The 17,804-nt window shown below is 41.5% G+C and overlaps 2 protein-coding genes across 8 annotated transcripts in view; one reads left to right on the plus strand and one right to left on the minus strand.

The window, feature by feature from the left end:
- Window positions 1-13,038, plus strand: bmerb1 (bMERB domain containing 1). Its single transcript, XM_085161475.1, has 6 exons — window positions 1-299; window positions 3,850-3,970; window positions 5,665-5,738; window positions 7,726-7,840; window positions 10,661-10,743; window positions 10,843-13,038. The coding sequence occupies exons 1-6, from the start codon at window positions 212-214 to the stop codon at window positions 10,959-10,961; spliced, it is 600 nt and encodes a 199-aa protein (XP_085017601.1). The 5' UTR covers window positions 1-211; the 3' UTR covers window positions 10,962-13,038.
- marf1 (meiosis regulator and mRNA stability factor 1) overlaps window positions 12,887-17,804 on the minus strand; it is a 17,647-nt gene continuing 12,729 nt past the window's right edge. For all 7 annotated transcript variants that reach the window (XM_085161470.1, XM_085161467.1, XM_085161469.1 and 4 more), the window contains 6 exons: window positions 17,477-17,716; window positions 17,150-17,392; window positions 16,500-16,560; window positions 16,217-16,318; window positions 15,795-15,965; window positions 12,887-15,663 (listed from right to left, as the gene is read on the minus strand). In XM_085161470.1, coding sequence (XP_085017596.1) covers window positions 15,488-15,663; window positions 15,795-15,965; window positions 16,217-16,318; window positions 16,500-16,560; window positions 17,150-17,392; window positions 17,477-17,716 — 993 coding nt within the window. In that variant the 3' untranslated portion in view covers window positions 12,887-15,487. The remainder of the gene's footprint in view (window positions 15,664-15,794; window positions 15,966-16,216; window positions 16,319-16,499; window positions 16,561-17,149; window positions 17,393-17,476; window positions 17,717-17,804) is intronic.

A 17,804-nucleotide genomic window follows, 5' to 3' on the forward strand; every position in this document is an offset into this window, starting at 1 on the left:
TACATTCCTGGCCGCACTGCGCATGCTCTATACATCCTCTCTATCCACACGAAGGACTTGAAACCTCGAATAAAGATGCTCAACGTCTCGGGTCGCTGGAGCCTTGTCACCGGGTGAAATTTGACTTATCTGAAAGGTCGCACAGACTCAGAGACGAGACGCAGAAGGACGACATCGTTTCTCAGTTTCGGCGCGCGTGCACTCCACCGACATGGAACTGAAGAAATCTATATCGGACACCGAGCGCGCGCTCAGGAGCTACGGAGCTGTGTCGGAAACGGCGTGGACAACGGACAAAGGTGAGCGTCGTCAACGAAAAACAATAAAATAAAAGGCAATAAAGACAAAAACGGGAGATGTGTGGCGGGAAACGGGCAGCTGTGGTCTCAGCTTTTCTTCAGTGTGTGTTTCGCTGTCAGGATGCCCAGTCAGCACTTAGAGTTTAAATGGTTAAAGCGTGACTCACAAAAGGTTTGGGATGGGATCAATAGCGCTGCCTTGGTACTAAAAAGCGTATTACGTCCCTTATGTGCAAACCGTGGGTAGCATATTGTTAATGAATTTTAACCACTAAAGGTCTCGGACGCAGCGCATTTGCAAACTTGTGGTTATTTGATTGTGAGGTGATAAGATGCAGCAGGAGCACTAGCTCTGAGTGATCACCCTGCTCCTCTGCTCTAATCAGTGTACGTATATCTATATGAAAGGGCTCAAGAGGCAGCTTTAAAAAATGTTGTTATTAACTCTATTCCCCACTTTCAGTGATTATTTATGGGATTCATTTTGCGTAGCTGTGTTGGTGAGACTCACAAGTACCAATAATAAAATATAACAACAACAAATTAAGGCTAATTTGTTGTTGTGATAATAGAGCATAAGCTGCAAAAACGCCAAACAAGACATTAAATTCAACATCACAAGATCCTGTCTTATTTGCTGCATATAAAATGCACACTTTCTCATTTATTAAGTAGTGTCTGAAGTAGCTCAGAGCTCTGTCTCCTCTTCAGATAGCTTTTTTTTCTTCAGCAACTGATGAAAATCTATTCAAATTCAAGTGATATGAAAAAAAGAGGAAAATCCTCCCAATGGAAAGCCAGAATCAATAAAATATTTGCTTGGCATTCATGGTTGTTAGATGATTGATTAATCTATTTTTATGTCACATGCCTAATGGATTTCATCTTTAGTCAATACCACGCATGTTAGATGATAAAATGAAATGGTTGTTTAGTTTTAATGCTGATTTGGATTTTAATGCACAGTCATGATCAAATGAAATCATTCAAACGCAAAGCTTCGGGATGGGCATAAAGCAGCAAAAACAGAGTTTGTTTACATCGTCTTAGATGTTTCTGTTATTTTGTCCCGTTCTCGTGTGATAAAAAGTGTTTTAGTGACGTCGCTGAATGACGACGCTAGAGAAATATAAGAGACTTCAGAAGTGTCCCTCCTGATTCCAGTCATCATCATCACAGGGGAGTAGTGTGTGAAGAAACTTCCAGATTAAGTCTGAGAAGAAAATGCAGAGGATATTTTTAGAAACAGATCCAGCCATTGCTCTCTCTCGTTCTCTTTGTGCTACAAAGACAAACATACAGGCAGAAAACAACACAGAGGTACAACAAAAGCAGCTCCCTGCAGGTTTGTGTCCATCTATTAGGCAAATAGCACACGTGTTTGCCTTGCACTTTCTATTTTATGCCCACCATCTGTTTTTTTTCTTCTTTTTTTCCCACTGGAGGGGGGTGTGGTCCAGCAGCAGTGTGTACAGTGTGACTGCAGCATGTGTCAGGGGGTGTCTGCATTCGATGTCATACAGGCGCTGACATTTCCCTGTTGTTAAACCCCATGTGGCTGCTGCAGTACACACGATCCTGCTCTCAGGGTTGTTTTGGCCTCATTAAGTCGTAATCTTGAAGTACACCAATGAGCCAGTTAGTTTTAATGAAACTGGGGTAGTTCAGGTGTGGTTTACATTGGCTGGCAATGTGAGGAGCAAAACTGCCCTCTGATTTTGTTGTTAACCTTACCTGTCTCTGAGGAAAGCGCCACTTTTAATTATATTAGCATTTAATTACTTATAGTGTTTTTAGTGCTCAGTAGGTGTTAGCGGCATGTTGGATTCAGAGAGAGCTGTTAAGACATTATTGAGCTGGCACTTTGCCACTTTTAATGGTCTGGTCAGGACCTAATGCAGCTTGGTGTTATTGATGATGAACACGTGGCTGTAAGCGAGGCAGAGGAACGTGCGAGGAAAAAGCAAGAAACAGTAAAAAAAAAAAAAAAGAGGAGATAGAGGAAACGCGTGTAAAACTTTAGTTCGTATCTCGCTGATGCAAACTTTCGCAACTGCGTCTTTTGTCAGCAGACGTGTCAGATGGTGATTCAACATCAGCAAGGCACAAACAAAGTGCGCCCTCCTGTGCAGACTTCTGTCTGCTGTGGTGAGTCAGCTCCATCCTCAGCAAGCATCCATGAAAAGTATCACAGACGCATACTGCAGTTAGTGTTGCTGCAGGAGGACGGAGGGCTGATCCCGACCCTCTAATATTACCGTACATACTTTGAATAAATCATGCGTCAGAGTGTGTTATAGACGCAAATAACTGTTTAATCAGGTGTATTGTGACGTGGCATCTGTAGACTGGACATTATGTCCTGTTGTCCTGGCATCACTTCACAGCCTGAGTGGGAAGAAGGAATGACAGACACTTAGAATACTTGTAATTTCCATATGGAGAAGTGAGTATTTATATGAGAAGATCAAGTAAAGTACACTATATAACTGTCTTTTGAGACACTTTTACGCAATAGTATTTTTATCATAACAATACTTTTATGTAATTTCCAGCTTAGTATGTTTATTCATTCATTCTACTAGAGTAGCTTTGCATAATTAGCAGTAAAAAAAATACCTTTGTTTACTTTACACCGAGCTCCCCTTCAGCCAGGTACAACACTTCCCATAATGCAACTTTGTAAAGCTCTTCATTGGTCCCTTTGTCAAAGCCTTGGTGAACCAGGCTTTCTCTTCTGAGGAGGAAATCAGCACACCGCAGTGCTAAACACTTTCACACACACAGAACATAGATAGGTTTTCCATATTAGCTGGATTTATGCAGTTGTCCGTATGCCGAGCCGCTTCATCAGGTGTTGCGGCATTTTTGTGATCGGTGCATTGACGAGTGCAATAAGTGGTTTGTCTGTATAGTAGCTGCAATGTTTCTGCATGTTACTGGCAGAGATGGAGTGTGAGGTCAGTTCCAGCTTGGGAAGAAATCAACGAGAAGCCACAGCTGGTCATCGGTCCGTGCTGAAAGTGCTTTTTCTGTCTCTTTGGAAAATACTTGTGATATATTCCTGGTTAATTCCTTTGTTATGGGCGATTGGGAGCTTTCAGAAAAAAAAAATCTGTAATTTATGGCTGAAGCACTGCTTTGATTTTAAACTTCAGATCACCTAACTCAATTACCCACACCTCTTTCTCACCAAATATCATGCTCTTGGGTGCAGTGATATGACATGTCACACCGAGAGGAGGTGAGAAGTGAGGTGACGGTATGTGAAAGTTTTCAAGGATGAAACGAAAGGAGTGAACTTTCCAATGCGCATGTGACATCAAATCAAAGGAATGAGGAATTTACATTTTAGAGCTTTAATTAGACTTCCACTGGAAGTAAGCCATGTGTAGTACTTGTTCTCTGTAATTTAAACCAAGCAGGCATGGTTGAACTGTGAAGGAGTGTCCAGAGTGAATAAAACTATGGTTCAAGAATGTCTTGTAGGTCTGTCTTCTTTTATTGCATTGTTTTTCCTCTGTTTGTCTTCCCTCCCTCTTCCTCTCAGGTCACTCAGATGTGTCAATGGCAGAGAGCACGATGTCTCCAGAGGAGATCGAGGTGGAGATGGCTCGTATCCAACGCCTGCGGGAAGTCCTGGTGCGCAGAGAGTCAGAGCTGCGCTTCATGTGAGTGTCTGTGTTTTTTCTGAGACCAGAGGTTCGCCTTTTTTTGAGGGTTTTTTTTTTAAACCAAGACACAGTTGATACTCTTAATACAACACAAAGGCATGCGTGTTACTTCCTTCACACATACATTAAGCTTGCTGCTCAATATTTAGGGAAGCTGTTGATTTGTCCATTGATTATTCTGAGGGCTGGACATGCATGTAGCAGCTGAATGAGTCATCACTGATGGACTCACTGGCCGCTAAGCTTAAGGATTATAGATCACTGCTGAAAAAGAAGTTTTAACAGCATTATATACCCGCTCGTTGTATCGTTTTAAAACTAAAAATGGAAATACAAGGCTTTGTTTATTTTTGTGCAAAACTATATCCACATTTCTCACCAATGAACCGTGTAGTTTGGGGGGTAACTGCATGTTTAGTATCTGCCCAGTGATGGTTGAAGTATCAGATGAAGCTGATAAAGATTTTAAAAAATCCCACAGTGTTGCACTGTAATAAAAAGCCCACTTGCAGGGCTTAATTAGGCCACCATGCTGCTTATTGTTATCTCTCTGCTGTCCGTCCTCACGTGCAGGCATAGACACACTAAGTAGCAGATGGCGTGTCAAAGGTTGCTGGAATCTACTAATACCGATGAGAGAGTAAAACGCAAGGCAGAGGAGGGAGATATACAGAGCGAGGGATCTAGGAGGGGAGAAAGGAGAAGGAGGGAGGTGTAAAACACAGCAACTGGGATACATGCAGGGAGGAGGAGGAAGGAGGCAGGAGGCTGCGGATGAGTCATCATCCTGATCTATCACAAGGAGAATTAAATCTGCTCCACACACACACACACACACACACACACACACACACACACACACACACACACACACACACACAGAGGGATTTAGGGAATAAAAAGGGAAAATGCCAATGCCCCAAGGGTGAGACATGAGGGCTACAGGAAGCACAGAGAGCATGCATGATTGATTTTTTTTTGTCGTTGTGTGTTTTCCGTCTCGACACACTTAACGCACTCCTGATGTGTGAGCTCGAGGCTATGAAATCTTAATGACAAGAACAAGAGCGGAGTTTATTCAACAACATCCAGCTATTGGTGATTATTTAGAGATTAACACTGAAACTGTTTGCTAATGAATTAATAAGTTCTGTGACAGAAATGAATTGAATGTGGGTAATTTATTCTGAATAATAAAAACGATTCAGAGTGCTTTGGTGGGCTCGCTTTTTAAAATGTTTGTTAACTGAATGTGTTGTGAATGGCTTTTTATATCAAGAGAAGTGATGTGAAGACTGTGTTGTACTGTGTGTTGTGCTCGAGGAAATTGTGGCAATCGTTTTTGTGTAGCAAAGCTGATAAAATGGCAGGTTCGGAAATTGGCAGCTTTAGAGATAAAGTCAGAAAATTAGTTGCGGAAAGCTAAATTCTTCACCTCATAAAGACTTAATATAAAAAAAGCTCCGCTTGTTAGATTAGAAAATCCTTCAAACTAATTATCCAACTCCTCTACATCAGATTATTATATATTTTCTTCAGGATTCCTTATTATACAGTGTAGGTCTGCCTGACGTCATGTCAATCAGATAAATATGTCCGAAATGGAAGTGGAAGCAGCTAATAATATCAGTTTGTCTGTAATCTGATGGAAGCCAGCGCTTTACTTTTATTTCTCCCTTTTATCTTTTCAGGATGGATGACATTCAGCTCTGCAAAGACATCATGAGTTTAAAGCAGGAGCTAAGGCAGATTGTCGCAGTACCAGGTACAATTAACAGTCACTCATGGAAATTCTGCATCAAAATCAGGCGATAAAGAACTCACAGTTGTTCCTCCGCATGCAGAACTGTCCACACTCTCTGTTTAGACTTGACCAAAAATAGATCTTTTGATAGAAAGTGCAGCTCACAGGAGGCCTATCGCCTCTGCGAGTATCACACTGATTTATAGGACGTGTCGTAACAATAAACGACGCAGGATTATTTGTAAGTCCCAGGGACACAGTGAAGTTATGAGGGAGAGATAAGCATACACACACTCACAAACACATAAACATCCATGCATCATCACTTTGAAGGAAACACAAGCTGAGGGAGGTTTTCCAGGCAAAGAGTCTAAAATGAATTTCAGTAAACACTCATTTACTGCCTGCATGTTTTCATTGTGCAAAAACGGAATCAAATATTAGCCTACAGTCACTTCCAGCGTTGCCTGTATCAGAAATGCAGCGAGAATGTGCTGAAGTGGCTGACTGACGTCAGCTGCATCGCACATAGCAACCCAAATGCGTACATGAGGCTATGCATAGAGAGAACCTGGCAACAGCAGGAAAACACGCCTCCTCCGAGCGCATGTACATCATGTGTCAGTGTGTGTCAGTGTGTGTGTGTGCAGGAGGGGCTGGTGTCGTGTTCAAGGATGCACACATGAGGATCAGGACTGACCTGTCAAACGCTGCCTGGATTTTATTTTACCACTTTGATAACCCAGCAGCATATATGAAATAACAGAAACACCCTGACAATACAGTAACACATCCAGCATGAGTAGTTCTAATTTAGCCTGTGTGAAGGCTAAATTTTCCCCGCAGCTTGAATGAAGTAAAACCCTGAAGGGAATCTGGTTCTCGACTAGTTTGATGTGTTTTTTTTAAAGAATTTTCTCATTTAAATTCCTTGTGTATTTGTGGAAAATTTATAAGGAATCTTCAATTTTGAGATCCAGATAGACTTAAAAAATAATCCCTTTTAATGGGCTCGGACTCACCTCTGACAGAATTACTTCTTTGGGAATGCGGCTAAGAAACAAGAAACCAAATCAGTCAAATAGCCCCCTTTGGAAGAAGTAACTGAAGTACAGCACAAACGTAAATCAGATAAAGAGTAGTATATAACTAGTTTTGCCAACATTGATCAACATAGAAGGCTGCGCGAGAAAAAAGTGTCTTGAGTTGAGGTGTGTTTTATTTTTTTCTAGCTTTAATTCATAGGAGAGAAGATATGTTACTTTCTTATCACATAAATTATTAATAGGATCACATTATAACATAGTGTTCCTTTTATTTTGTCCACTTGCCACCTAGTCTGCACTGTCCTGTAAAATCTCACTGACATTCCCTTGTGCCAAAAGTGTTGTGTATGCTGTTTAGGGGGTTCTGGTATCCCATTACTCCACTCCAGGACAAAAGGAGTCATGTGACAGACCCAGCTACCTCTCCTGCGCCTGCTCCTCTGACTTTGGATTATGTGTCTAACCCGTGCATCCTTCAGGCTGTCCTGCCCCCTGGGAGCTTCGCTCTGTAGCTGCACTGCTCCATGTTAGAAAAAGCTGGTTTTAACAGTCATTTTTCATCCGCTTTTTCTCAAATAGCCTAGATATCAGCATTGCCAGACAGCCTACCTCTGCAGCCATGTGTCGATGTGTCCTTTTCTGTTTTTTCATACATCTGATTTGGTCTGTTAGTGTATATTCTGTGCTTTGGAGTGTGAAGGTTAGCTCTTTGAGGCAGGACAATACTGATGCTTGCAGATGCTTAATCCTTCAGCCAGCAAAACCAAAAAGAAGGCTCACGAACATTTGCATAATTGAATGAGTGCCTTATTTGTTATAAATTATGCATGAGTCAGAATTAAGGATCTGTTTTGTGACGTGACTCAGTGTTAAAGAGAATCTGACATTCCTGTAGGGTCGGTCTGTAGACATCAGATGAGTTGCTGCTTTCCGTCTTATTTTCTTCCTTGTTTTCCCCCCAGAGAAAGAAAAAACCAAGAAGCACAGGCAGCGAGAAGAGGAACTGATCCTGAAGATCCATAAACTGGTGCAGAAGAGGGATTTTCTGGTCGACGATGCCGAGGTGGAGAGATTAAGGTACGGCCCTCCTAAGCTCTGAGCACAGCTCATATATGGGATGACGTCTCTGTGTGCTGACTGTCTGTTTACTCAGATACCGCTGGCTGTTTATTTCTTCATTTGATCCTCATAGAAGAGTTGAGAAACAGCAGGAAGGAGACTCATTAGAGTAAATGTGTAGCGCGAATGTGAACTTGACTGAAGACGGCGAACAGGGGTCACTTCATCATCACAGCAGTGTTTAGCTGTGTGTGTGGGAGAGAGGCTGACTGATGACTGTGGCTCTGCATTGTCTGCTCCCCCAGATAACCCACAGAGTGTGACACAGCGATAACTTTCAGATAGGCAAGATAATGGGTTTAAATCACAGCGTGAACAAATGTCTGTGGGACTCAAAGGATTCATTTTGAAACTGTGCCTTCAGATTGTTCTGGGTTATTTCGGTGTCATTATAATCATTTTTTGTGACGTACTGAGTCACAACCAAAGAGTCTTAAAAGTGATTATCTTCTTTCAAAATCAATCCACATGTAGCATTAGATTACATCCAACCGTGTGTTCTCTTTCATTTCAGGTAACAGAGCTGCAAAGATAAATCTTTAATTTTACAGTCTACTGGGTCTACTGGGAGTTTTACCCCACAGACATCTCTAGAGTTTATTGAGAAGATATCCAAAATGCCTTGCTGAAGCTCGAGGTCAATAGCCAGACTGCTTTAGGCTCATAGGAAGGCGAAAGTAATTCAAATAATAACTTGTTACAACACTATGCTGAAGAACATGTCTGAACATACAACATATTGAACCTTGAAGCAGATGAGCTGCAGCAGCAGAAGACCACACCAGGGGCCACTACTGTCACCTAAGAGCAGGAATCTGAGGCTACAGTTTGTCAGTTGGGCTGCTGCTGGTTATGTAATGATGTGAGGGATATTTTTATGATACTTCGGGGCCATTAGTGCTAATTAAGCATGGTTTAAAATGCCACGTCACCCGAGTATTGTTGCTTACCGTGATTTCCTGAACTTTACTCAAATTGTCTCTGCAGTCACCCGATCTCAGTCCAAAAAAAACACCCCTGGGATGTGATAGCATCATGGATGTGTGATGCCATCATGTCAATATGGACCAAAATCTCTGAGCATCGTGTTAACAAGCTGTTTGTTGTGCTACAACAACTGTTTTAAAGTTGTTAAGGCAAAAGAGGTTCCATAATGTTACTAGTAAGGTGTCAATAATGACGTGGCTGGCGAGTGTATGTTTCTATATTTCCTATAAATTTGTTCAGAGGAAGCATATTGAAACAAAAATTCTCATTTAGGTCGGCAGATGTCATTTTGTTGAGTGTTTGAAGTCCTGTACAAAACTAAATGGTAGCCAACAAGGGTGCAGAGCAAGCTCCTTCCTAATATAATTTAGTGAGATACACAATTAAGTGTCTGAAAGACAGAGCAGATACAGAACATAATAATAATCTTAATTTGTACTTCAATAAGGATGAAAGCATATTTATAGATCCTGATGACCAAAACGTCTCTGAATGTAGACCAGAGAAGGACAGAAAAACATTTTTATTATGCCTCTCTGGCTTCTGTATTCCAGCCAAGAATCCGTTTTCTTTTTTCGCCTCTTTTTGTCTTTAAATATATTTAAAACTGACCTCCGCCTCAAAGTGAAATTAACAGAAAAAATGGATTATTTGTTGATTTCTTCATCTTCATATTTTATTGCAGTTCGCAGGTTACAAGAGCTCATGACTGCTTTGAAAACAGAAATATTAGATATATAAAATGTGCTCAGCAGAGCTTACATTTTATTACTAAACTAATTATAGTTAATTCAGGACCACTGTAGTCCAAGGATTATTATTTCACTGAGCAGTAATTCATGTTTAGCAGCGTAGCTCTGTTCTGGAAGAGGCGCTCAAAATATTCTCAGTTTAGCTCTCAGCTGATCGGGTCTGGTCTGTATTTGACAGATTTCTTTTGGACTAATGCGAGTCCAGATACTGGTGGAGTTGATGTAGTAAAGTCATGGAAACTTTGGCATCTAGGAGGATGAGGTGATGATTGAGAGGTGAAGGGTTAAACGTTGGTAGGTCTGAAAAGGAAGATTGACAGAAGGAGCAGAGAGTGAGGGACCTGAAGAGTGTGAGCAGAACGATAACATGACAAGTACAGGGACGTCAAAAGAGTGAAAGAAGCGATTTTGACAGAGTGGGAAAAAGAGGCAAGAAGGAGAAAGCGACAAATAGAATCGAAAGAGACAGAAAGTGTTCATACATACTCGGATAAAGACAGGAAGGAGCTGAACTGACTCCAAAGCTTCAAAACAAGTAAATATGTTCCACTGGTGTATGTAGGCAGTGGGAGTGGATAACCCTGATATGATTCTGACTGACCACGTGGCAGCCGGTTAGATCAAAGTCTGCACAAAGGAAGGGGAAACGTAACAGAGAGAAAGCCTGTTTTTATGAAAGATAAGTCTGTAGTTACTCAAAGTAATAAAAAAAACCCTGGTTGTTTCAGACAGTAGGCTTCACCAAGGCCCACTATAAGATGAGGATTGTCTTGAACTGTAAAGCATGTGAGCTCACTTTAATAGAGATTAAGAAGAAAAATGCAGAGCTTGAAATGAACAGACGAAGGAATTTTAAAAGTTGGTAGTCTCTTAAAACACCCCCCCCCCCACCCGATGTTTAGCTTTGAAAATACCAAAAACTGTGGCGCAGCCATGCTGTCCAGTCAGTCAGTCAGTCCAGTAGTGCTACTTCAGTCAGATAAAAGCAGACATTTTCTGAATTTCATTCAGACTAAGATGTGGATGTTTTGCACCTCAGGGAGAAGGAGGAGGACAAAGAGATGGCGGAGTTCCTCAGGCTGAAGCTGATGCCTCTGGAACAGAAGCTCAAAGTCACACAGAGTGAGTGAGAGGTTAAAAATAACTCGTGCACACCATCTTAAAGAGACAAGAGCATTGTATGTGATTATGTCTCTTTTTTCCCTCTCCCTTTACGACAAGATCCTCCAAAGCCCAAGAGACAAATCCCTGAGCCGCCTCCCAACAAGCCATCCATCACCAAGTCAGGAGCGGCCATCATTAAGGACTGCTGCGGAGCCACCCAGTGTGCTGTAATGTAACTGACCCAAACCTGCTTATGGCCCCGACCCTGTGTCAGACACCGCACTTACATCACACGACATGTCGTACATCACTTCCTGTTACTCGGAGAGTCACAGTCAACCACGAAACTGTTCAGGTATCAGATTCGTAGCTTAGTTTGCAAGAAGTTGGGAGCTGATCCCCGGTCGGTATTTAAGGGAAACTTTTATAGTAAGGAGCTTTTAACCAAGACCATGAAATAAAGGGAAAGGAAGCTGTGAAGAGAACTGTAAATAAAAACTATGTTAAAAGTGTTGATTTATTTATTCAGTCAGTTTTCAGATTGGTTAATTCCATCATGACAGGTTCAATGAGGATGGATCTCATCTGCAGAGCTACAAGCACAATGTCCATAAAGTGAACTGAATGCTGGGGTTCTCTGACAGGAAGAGAAAAGTTGATGTCTGACGACGGGTATTCATTCTTCATTTAGTGCTTAAAATCCAACCAGTGAATCTCTCAGTTGCTACATTTTATCATTTTCCCCAGGTGGGACAAACACAAGTGGCTCTGAAAAACAATATGGCTCCCTGTTAAGGGACTTATGCAAACTGATTTATATATGCTAATGAGGAGCGGGAGCCAGGTGGATGATTTTTTCTACAAGTGCTGAGCAATATTATCAAATAGCAGTTTAATTCTTAAGGCATTTACAAATTAAACAAAGACTCAATGCTGAACAAACTAAGTTGCCTCTTTTCCACTGACGTGCTGCCAGTGCCCGTGTTGAACTGGTTCTGTATGACGGAGACTGAAGTCAGTGCCAAAAATCTGATACAATACTGTTGCCAAGCCGGAAGTTGAAACCGCTGACATCAGGGTGGAGATACCAGAAATATAGAGATTATTCACCTGCAGATTCTGTCCACAGTACCCCCCACCCCACTGAAATTACTCCAACCTTTGCTACATAACATCTGGTTCATTCTCAAACCTGTGGAAATGTCAGCTGGTTCTCAAAGGCTCTACGCAGCACGGCATCAGTGGAAACCAGATTAAAAATGAGCTCATATTAGGCTCAGTGCTAGTTAGCCATGTGCGTCCTGTAGGAGAGGTCCAATTATGTTTCTAGAAGTCTTCAAAAGGACAGTTTTCTCTATACAATCTGGAGTGAGATCACCGAGAATCATCAAAAGAAAACTCTTATATATCAGAACAACATTTAAATGGAAATATGATGGGAGAAAAGTTAATTAATTTTGAGATAGAAAAAATAAATCCATTTACATCTTGAGGTGTTCTGGGGAGTCCTCTAAATCAAATGTTATAGATGGTAGTAGAATAAAACTGGAACAAAAAATGCATCTAAACTTTTTCCAACACAATTTATAGAGAGTGCCAACTAGCATCCAGCCTAATGACTCACCTTTATAGTTTTCAGGAACCCCTTTCATGATGACTTTAATGCCTGTATATGCCAACACTTGATTCTTCACATTTACCCTCCTCCCCAAATCAGCACGTCAGAGGCCACATTAAGATCTGCATCATCAGCTGCCAGGAAGTGTTCACCGTGGTAGTGAGACATCATTCATCATCATTCTGGATATTGCAGAGAAACAACATGCATCCTTTGAACTTAAGTCTTGCGTTTTTAAAATGATAAACTCCAGGAAATGAATGCAACTCTGCTGTAAATGCCTCTAATAGATGGTGTGTGTTTGAGTGTATTTAGGACTTTAGTGTGACTCATGTCAAGCAAAGTGTTGCTCTCTGTCACTTTACCTTCGTTCTGATAACTTAGCATTCTGTAGTTGTAGTGGATTTATGAAGGTCCTAATGTCAAAGTATTGAACAAATATGCAGAAAATAAGCTGAAACTACCTGTACATATATGTTTAAATAAAGAGCATCTTTCAGGAACTCACTGTGTGTACGTTTGAATAATGAGAAGAGGCAGAAATAATGCTTGTGAAATTTATTAACGCAAATCTTTTTTTGGTCCCTTCAACAATGTGACTGTTACAGCAACTTTAGGTGCAGCACAGTGGTAAAACAGTGCAGTACAGGGAGGGGAGGGGGAAATTAGTTGGGCAGTTTAAAAAAAAGAAAAAGGTTAAAGGAAACTGCTGAATAAATCAACTTCCTTTGACAAGAAGAACAAATGTGCAATATTAAAGTTCAAAGTAAGACAAGGTGAGATACACAGGCAACGAAGAAACTTGTTTAAACCACCATGCAAACGCCTCACATTCATTAAACCAAAACTATGCATAAGTGCATATGTTGACTGGTATAAGAGCCTTTCATTGATGTAACTGAATCAAAGTGAAAACTAAATAAAATCAGAGGTAGTTGTCACTGCAGTACACCGAGGAGCTGCTAGGGTTTGCTCAAATTCACTAAAAAGTAATGTCTTCATTTCTCGTACGCATTTTAAGCTCGCTTCTATCATTACCACTTCTAAATAATGATTTTGAACCAATGAGTCTTTAATCAAAGTGGCTTCCAGACAGTCAGCAAAACCCTACAGGAGAGATAAACAATAACAGCCATAATTAAAATCATTTTGATTTGTATGTCAGACGTTTTGGTGAGTTGTTAGGGGAAATCTTTCAATTCATGTCTGACAGAAAGACTCATGTTATGCTTCTAACACTGACTAAACAGGCAGAGAACGCAAACAAACCGATTAAATGGGCTGCTGCCCATTCTCTAAACTTTTCTCTGAACAAAAACAGCTTCAACCCTCTGACTTCAGTGGCACCCTGGTCGTGCTCGACGTCACAGGCAGTCAACATTGTTTGGTGGCAATTCAGTAGCCAGCAGCCTGGTAAATGCTCAAGACAAACGAAATTTGAGAAAACTAACCCACAACAGTAAGTTAAAACTGCTATTAAAGTGGGTGGGGAGGTAAAGATGGTGAGTCCTATCAGCACCGGGGCAGATACAAACCATTGTAAAAGCCCGGCAGATTCCAGAGAGCCTCAGAGGGGCCTCTGTGTGCACATCAATCTGTTCAGGAGGCTTCCCAGAGCCCCCTATGCTGTTCCTCAAACCCATCACCCATCACCTTCTTTCCCTAAAAACTCAACTATTCAGTCTCATTAAAAATCATAAGCTCAGGAGTGCTCACCGCTCCCCTCAAGATCGCAGACCGAGTGGATCACCAGTGATACAGCGGCGACCAGCTCCAAGGTTAAAGCAACAAACCTTGAGCACTTACAGTATACGGCAGCTGCATGGGGTGATGCCAACTCTGGGATCTAAACATCACGGTGGAAATAAAGACTGGTCTTAAAGAACGTCTTTACAATCCTTCTGTTTGCCTCTGCTCCTCCTGGAATTACACCATGCATAAACTCAGTTATGCACAACATGCACATTTCACACCACCTACTCCAGTGTAAACCACACACACACAGACAACATACTAAAACAAACACACACACCCCGGCTGCTGACTAAAGACAAAGCTTAAGTCAGTTTCTGCTGCCTAAGCACGCTCATGGCTGAAATACTGAAGTGCCTTTTTTTTAATAACTTTTGAGGCCTTCGTTAGAGGCCCTGAAGACACAAGCCAAAGTCTTTGCTATAAATTAAGTGAACATACAACAATAAAAGTTCCGGAGAGCAGCGATTGTTGCAATACCAAAACTGTTCAAAGACCGACAGCTTCCACAACACAGTCTTAACAGTTAAGACCTGGTTTCTCTTTAGTCCCAGCATTTAATTGCCACTCAATCCACTACACAATTAAGCCAAACTCTTCTACCGGTGACCAAATACTCTACACAGTACAAAAAGGAACTGAAAACACTATGCTGAGGCTACTTCATTACACAGACAAAATACAGAAGAATACCCGATTAAAAAGCAATTTCTTTAGAAACCTGAAAGAAACAGGTGGATGCTTCAGCTGCTAGTTTGGGTCAACATATCTGGGGTTAGCTACAAAGAAAGTTCTAAATGAAATTTTATATCTTGGAGATAAAGCAAGGAAGTATTTATGAAGGTTTCTCAATGTGGTTCATCAACAAAAACCTCTTTAAAAACCTTCTGTCGTGTATTTTTGTAAACAGTGAATACCTACACTTCTTTGATGTAATACAGAAAACCTAGTTACTCATCCCTAGCATTTCTCCCATTGTTTCCTACCACTTTGTTCACAGTGACAACAAACTCAGCTCATTCACTGAAAGTGTTCGACACAATATGGCTCAAAACTGAAAATGCACATTCATGGATATTAATTGCCCTTGGGAGGAAACTAAACACACGTTAGAGCAGATGACATTTGGCAAATCAGAGAATTGCAGAAAGTCTGCAAGAAGCAAATCAGTTTGGTGAACTAAGAAGACTGAACTGAAAAAAAAAACAACAAACTAAAATGGCACAAATGTGATGACGAAGAATGCAACAGCCTGTTAGGACATAAAGGGTCAAGACCAATGCTCTTCTGTGTTATGTGTTTAGTGTAGCCGTTCAACTCTTTTATTTAGAGTTACACTGTATGTAAACTTGTATTGCTGTATGTGAGACTGTATGTGTATATATGAGAGGATCAGAGGCCTGCTGTGAATGAGAAGTTGGCTGCTAATTTGATTCTACTACGTGAAGCTCTTCTGCTGGGACTGTCCATGGACAGGAGGGTCTTTGTGTCAGGTGGTGGTGGTTCTCTGGGGTCTGCAGAGTCATCTGTGCTGCCATCACGCTTTGCAGGTAGATCAGCTGTGACGTCTGCCAGGGCCACCACATGTTCAAACAATACAAACAAACAAGCTCACACTTAACTACAGATGGAAAAGGTGCAAATAAGACTGAGCCTTTTAATTTTATACCACAAAAACGGTATAAATCAGATGGACCACCTGTTGGTAGTGGAGGAGTTCTCTCCTCAAAGTGAATCAGATCCGCCTGCTGGACGACAACGGGGTCGGGGTGAAGCTGAGGCGACGGTAGGCAGGATGGAACAGGGCCACACAGCAGGTCCACTGGAGACGACAGACACAGCAGCTCTGACTCTGCAGCTGCATCAGCACCTGGAAGGTAAAACAAAATAAAATCAATTAAAAGGGCTGGCCAACACACGAGGTCTCGACAATAGCCAATTAAGAGGAGGAGAGGATGATGCAACAAAAAAACCCTGAAAACTGAAAAAAGGCATTGAGCTTTTTTCGCCATAATTTTTTTTGTAAAGCTAAGAAAAAGCTTATTTCAGAACTCCTGATTTTCTTCAGTATATCTTTAAAGACTGTAAAAACCTTGAGCAGTCATGTATGACTTCCATTACCTGGACTCTGAGCTCCAGATGTTGCACTGCTAATCGGGCTGTCTCTCGGGCTCTCGGTGTTCTCCAGCTGGGGGCTGTTGGGAACTGAACAGCTTGGTTTTGCTACAACACACAGACAAAGCACTTTAATTACAGTTTTCTTACAATGCACAGCCGCCATCTCATGAAATCACAACCCAAAAATCACCTTTTAGTTTGATCACTTCAGTCAGCACAATGGAGCATGTCAGTAAGCTAAAGTTCAATCTGAACTTTCAATGAGAAAGACTCCCAACACCTTTACCTTTCATATCGTTCTTCAAAACGATAATCCTCTTGTGACCATGCCCTTTGATCCAGATCACCTGATGAGAACAAATCAGAAACTGAATGGTGAGAACTGATAGAAATGAACAAGTATCACAAAGTATATAAGGTTAAAAATATTTTCTACTATGAACACAACCATGTGCCATCCCTTTACTAGTGAACTGCTCTTCCTGTCTTGCATTCCCCCCACTATCTAGTGTTCTTGTCAGGTTGCCATACGGTGATATTTAATATTTATAACCTTCCCTAAAATGGATTTTGGACTCAAGCTCCACCATCTTAGACTGTGCTGGTGACATTAGTCCGTCTCCTACAAACTGGAGGTCCAATCTCACCAGAACCTGCAGCAGGTGGAGAACTACTTCATACATGTCCTGAACTCACTAAGCTGAGTTCAGAACTCGGACTACTATCATCAATAGGTGAAGCCGAATTCATCCACATAAGGAGATTTTTGAGGGGGAGCTGAGTTTTTGAAGGAGAGATACAAGTAAATAAAAGCTGTTTGAGAGTCCACACTCATATGCCATGTCACAAATAAGGTGCAAATCTGAATGAAAGACTGTTCATGTTTTAGAATAATTCCTTATAGAGGAGCTCCAGTCTCTACTGCAGTAACTATACCTGTGGAATCGCACTGAGCAGCTCATCAATGCTGGTGTACCCACAGAAACGTGGATCAAGGCTGCAGCCTGTGAATTTGTTGTATGCTCCCTGGAACTCAGTCAGGAAGATCTGGTTGTAATGGTAGGTGTGGAGCAGCGCGCGTACATTACGAGCAAACTGGTAAAGCCTGGTTAGCCTCACAAATTCTTCCCCATGACTGCTGGCAGCTTGAGTGGTATCATCAGTTTCCTCGTGGTACAGCTGTGAAAAGATGATGATTATGGATCAAGCACAGTAAAAGTATTGAAAAAAATAATAATAATCAAAGAAAACTCTCGTACTCACCTCGACCAGGTATGGAAGGCTCTTAAGTAACTCGCTGAGAGAAAGGAACCCATATTCACATGGGTTTAGCGCAACTCCGTGAACGCTTAGGTAATACTGGCTCAGCTCCTCCACCTTCAAACCTTTGGTGACGTTCTCATCTTCTTGGGACATGAGCAGTGCCAGTAGCTGTGAGGTCAGAGAGCGCAGAGACTTCCTGTTGATCAGCTGCACTTCCCGACCATCTGCGCCATCCACCACCTTTCAAAAAATGCACAAAGTGGGTAATTAAGAATATCTGAAAATGTGCCTTAAGTTATATAAAATGAGACTTTTTACTGTTTACTGT

Source organism: Neolamprologus multifasciatus, chromosome 6 (genome assembly GCF_963576455.1).
Source record: "Neolamprologus multifasciatus chromosome 6, fNeoMul1.2, whole genome shotgun sequence".
Taxonomy (NCBI): domain Eukaryota; kingdom Metazoa; phylum Chordata; class Actinopteri; order Cichliformes; family Cichlidae; genus Neolamprologus; species Neolamprologus multifasciatus.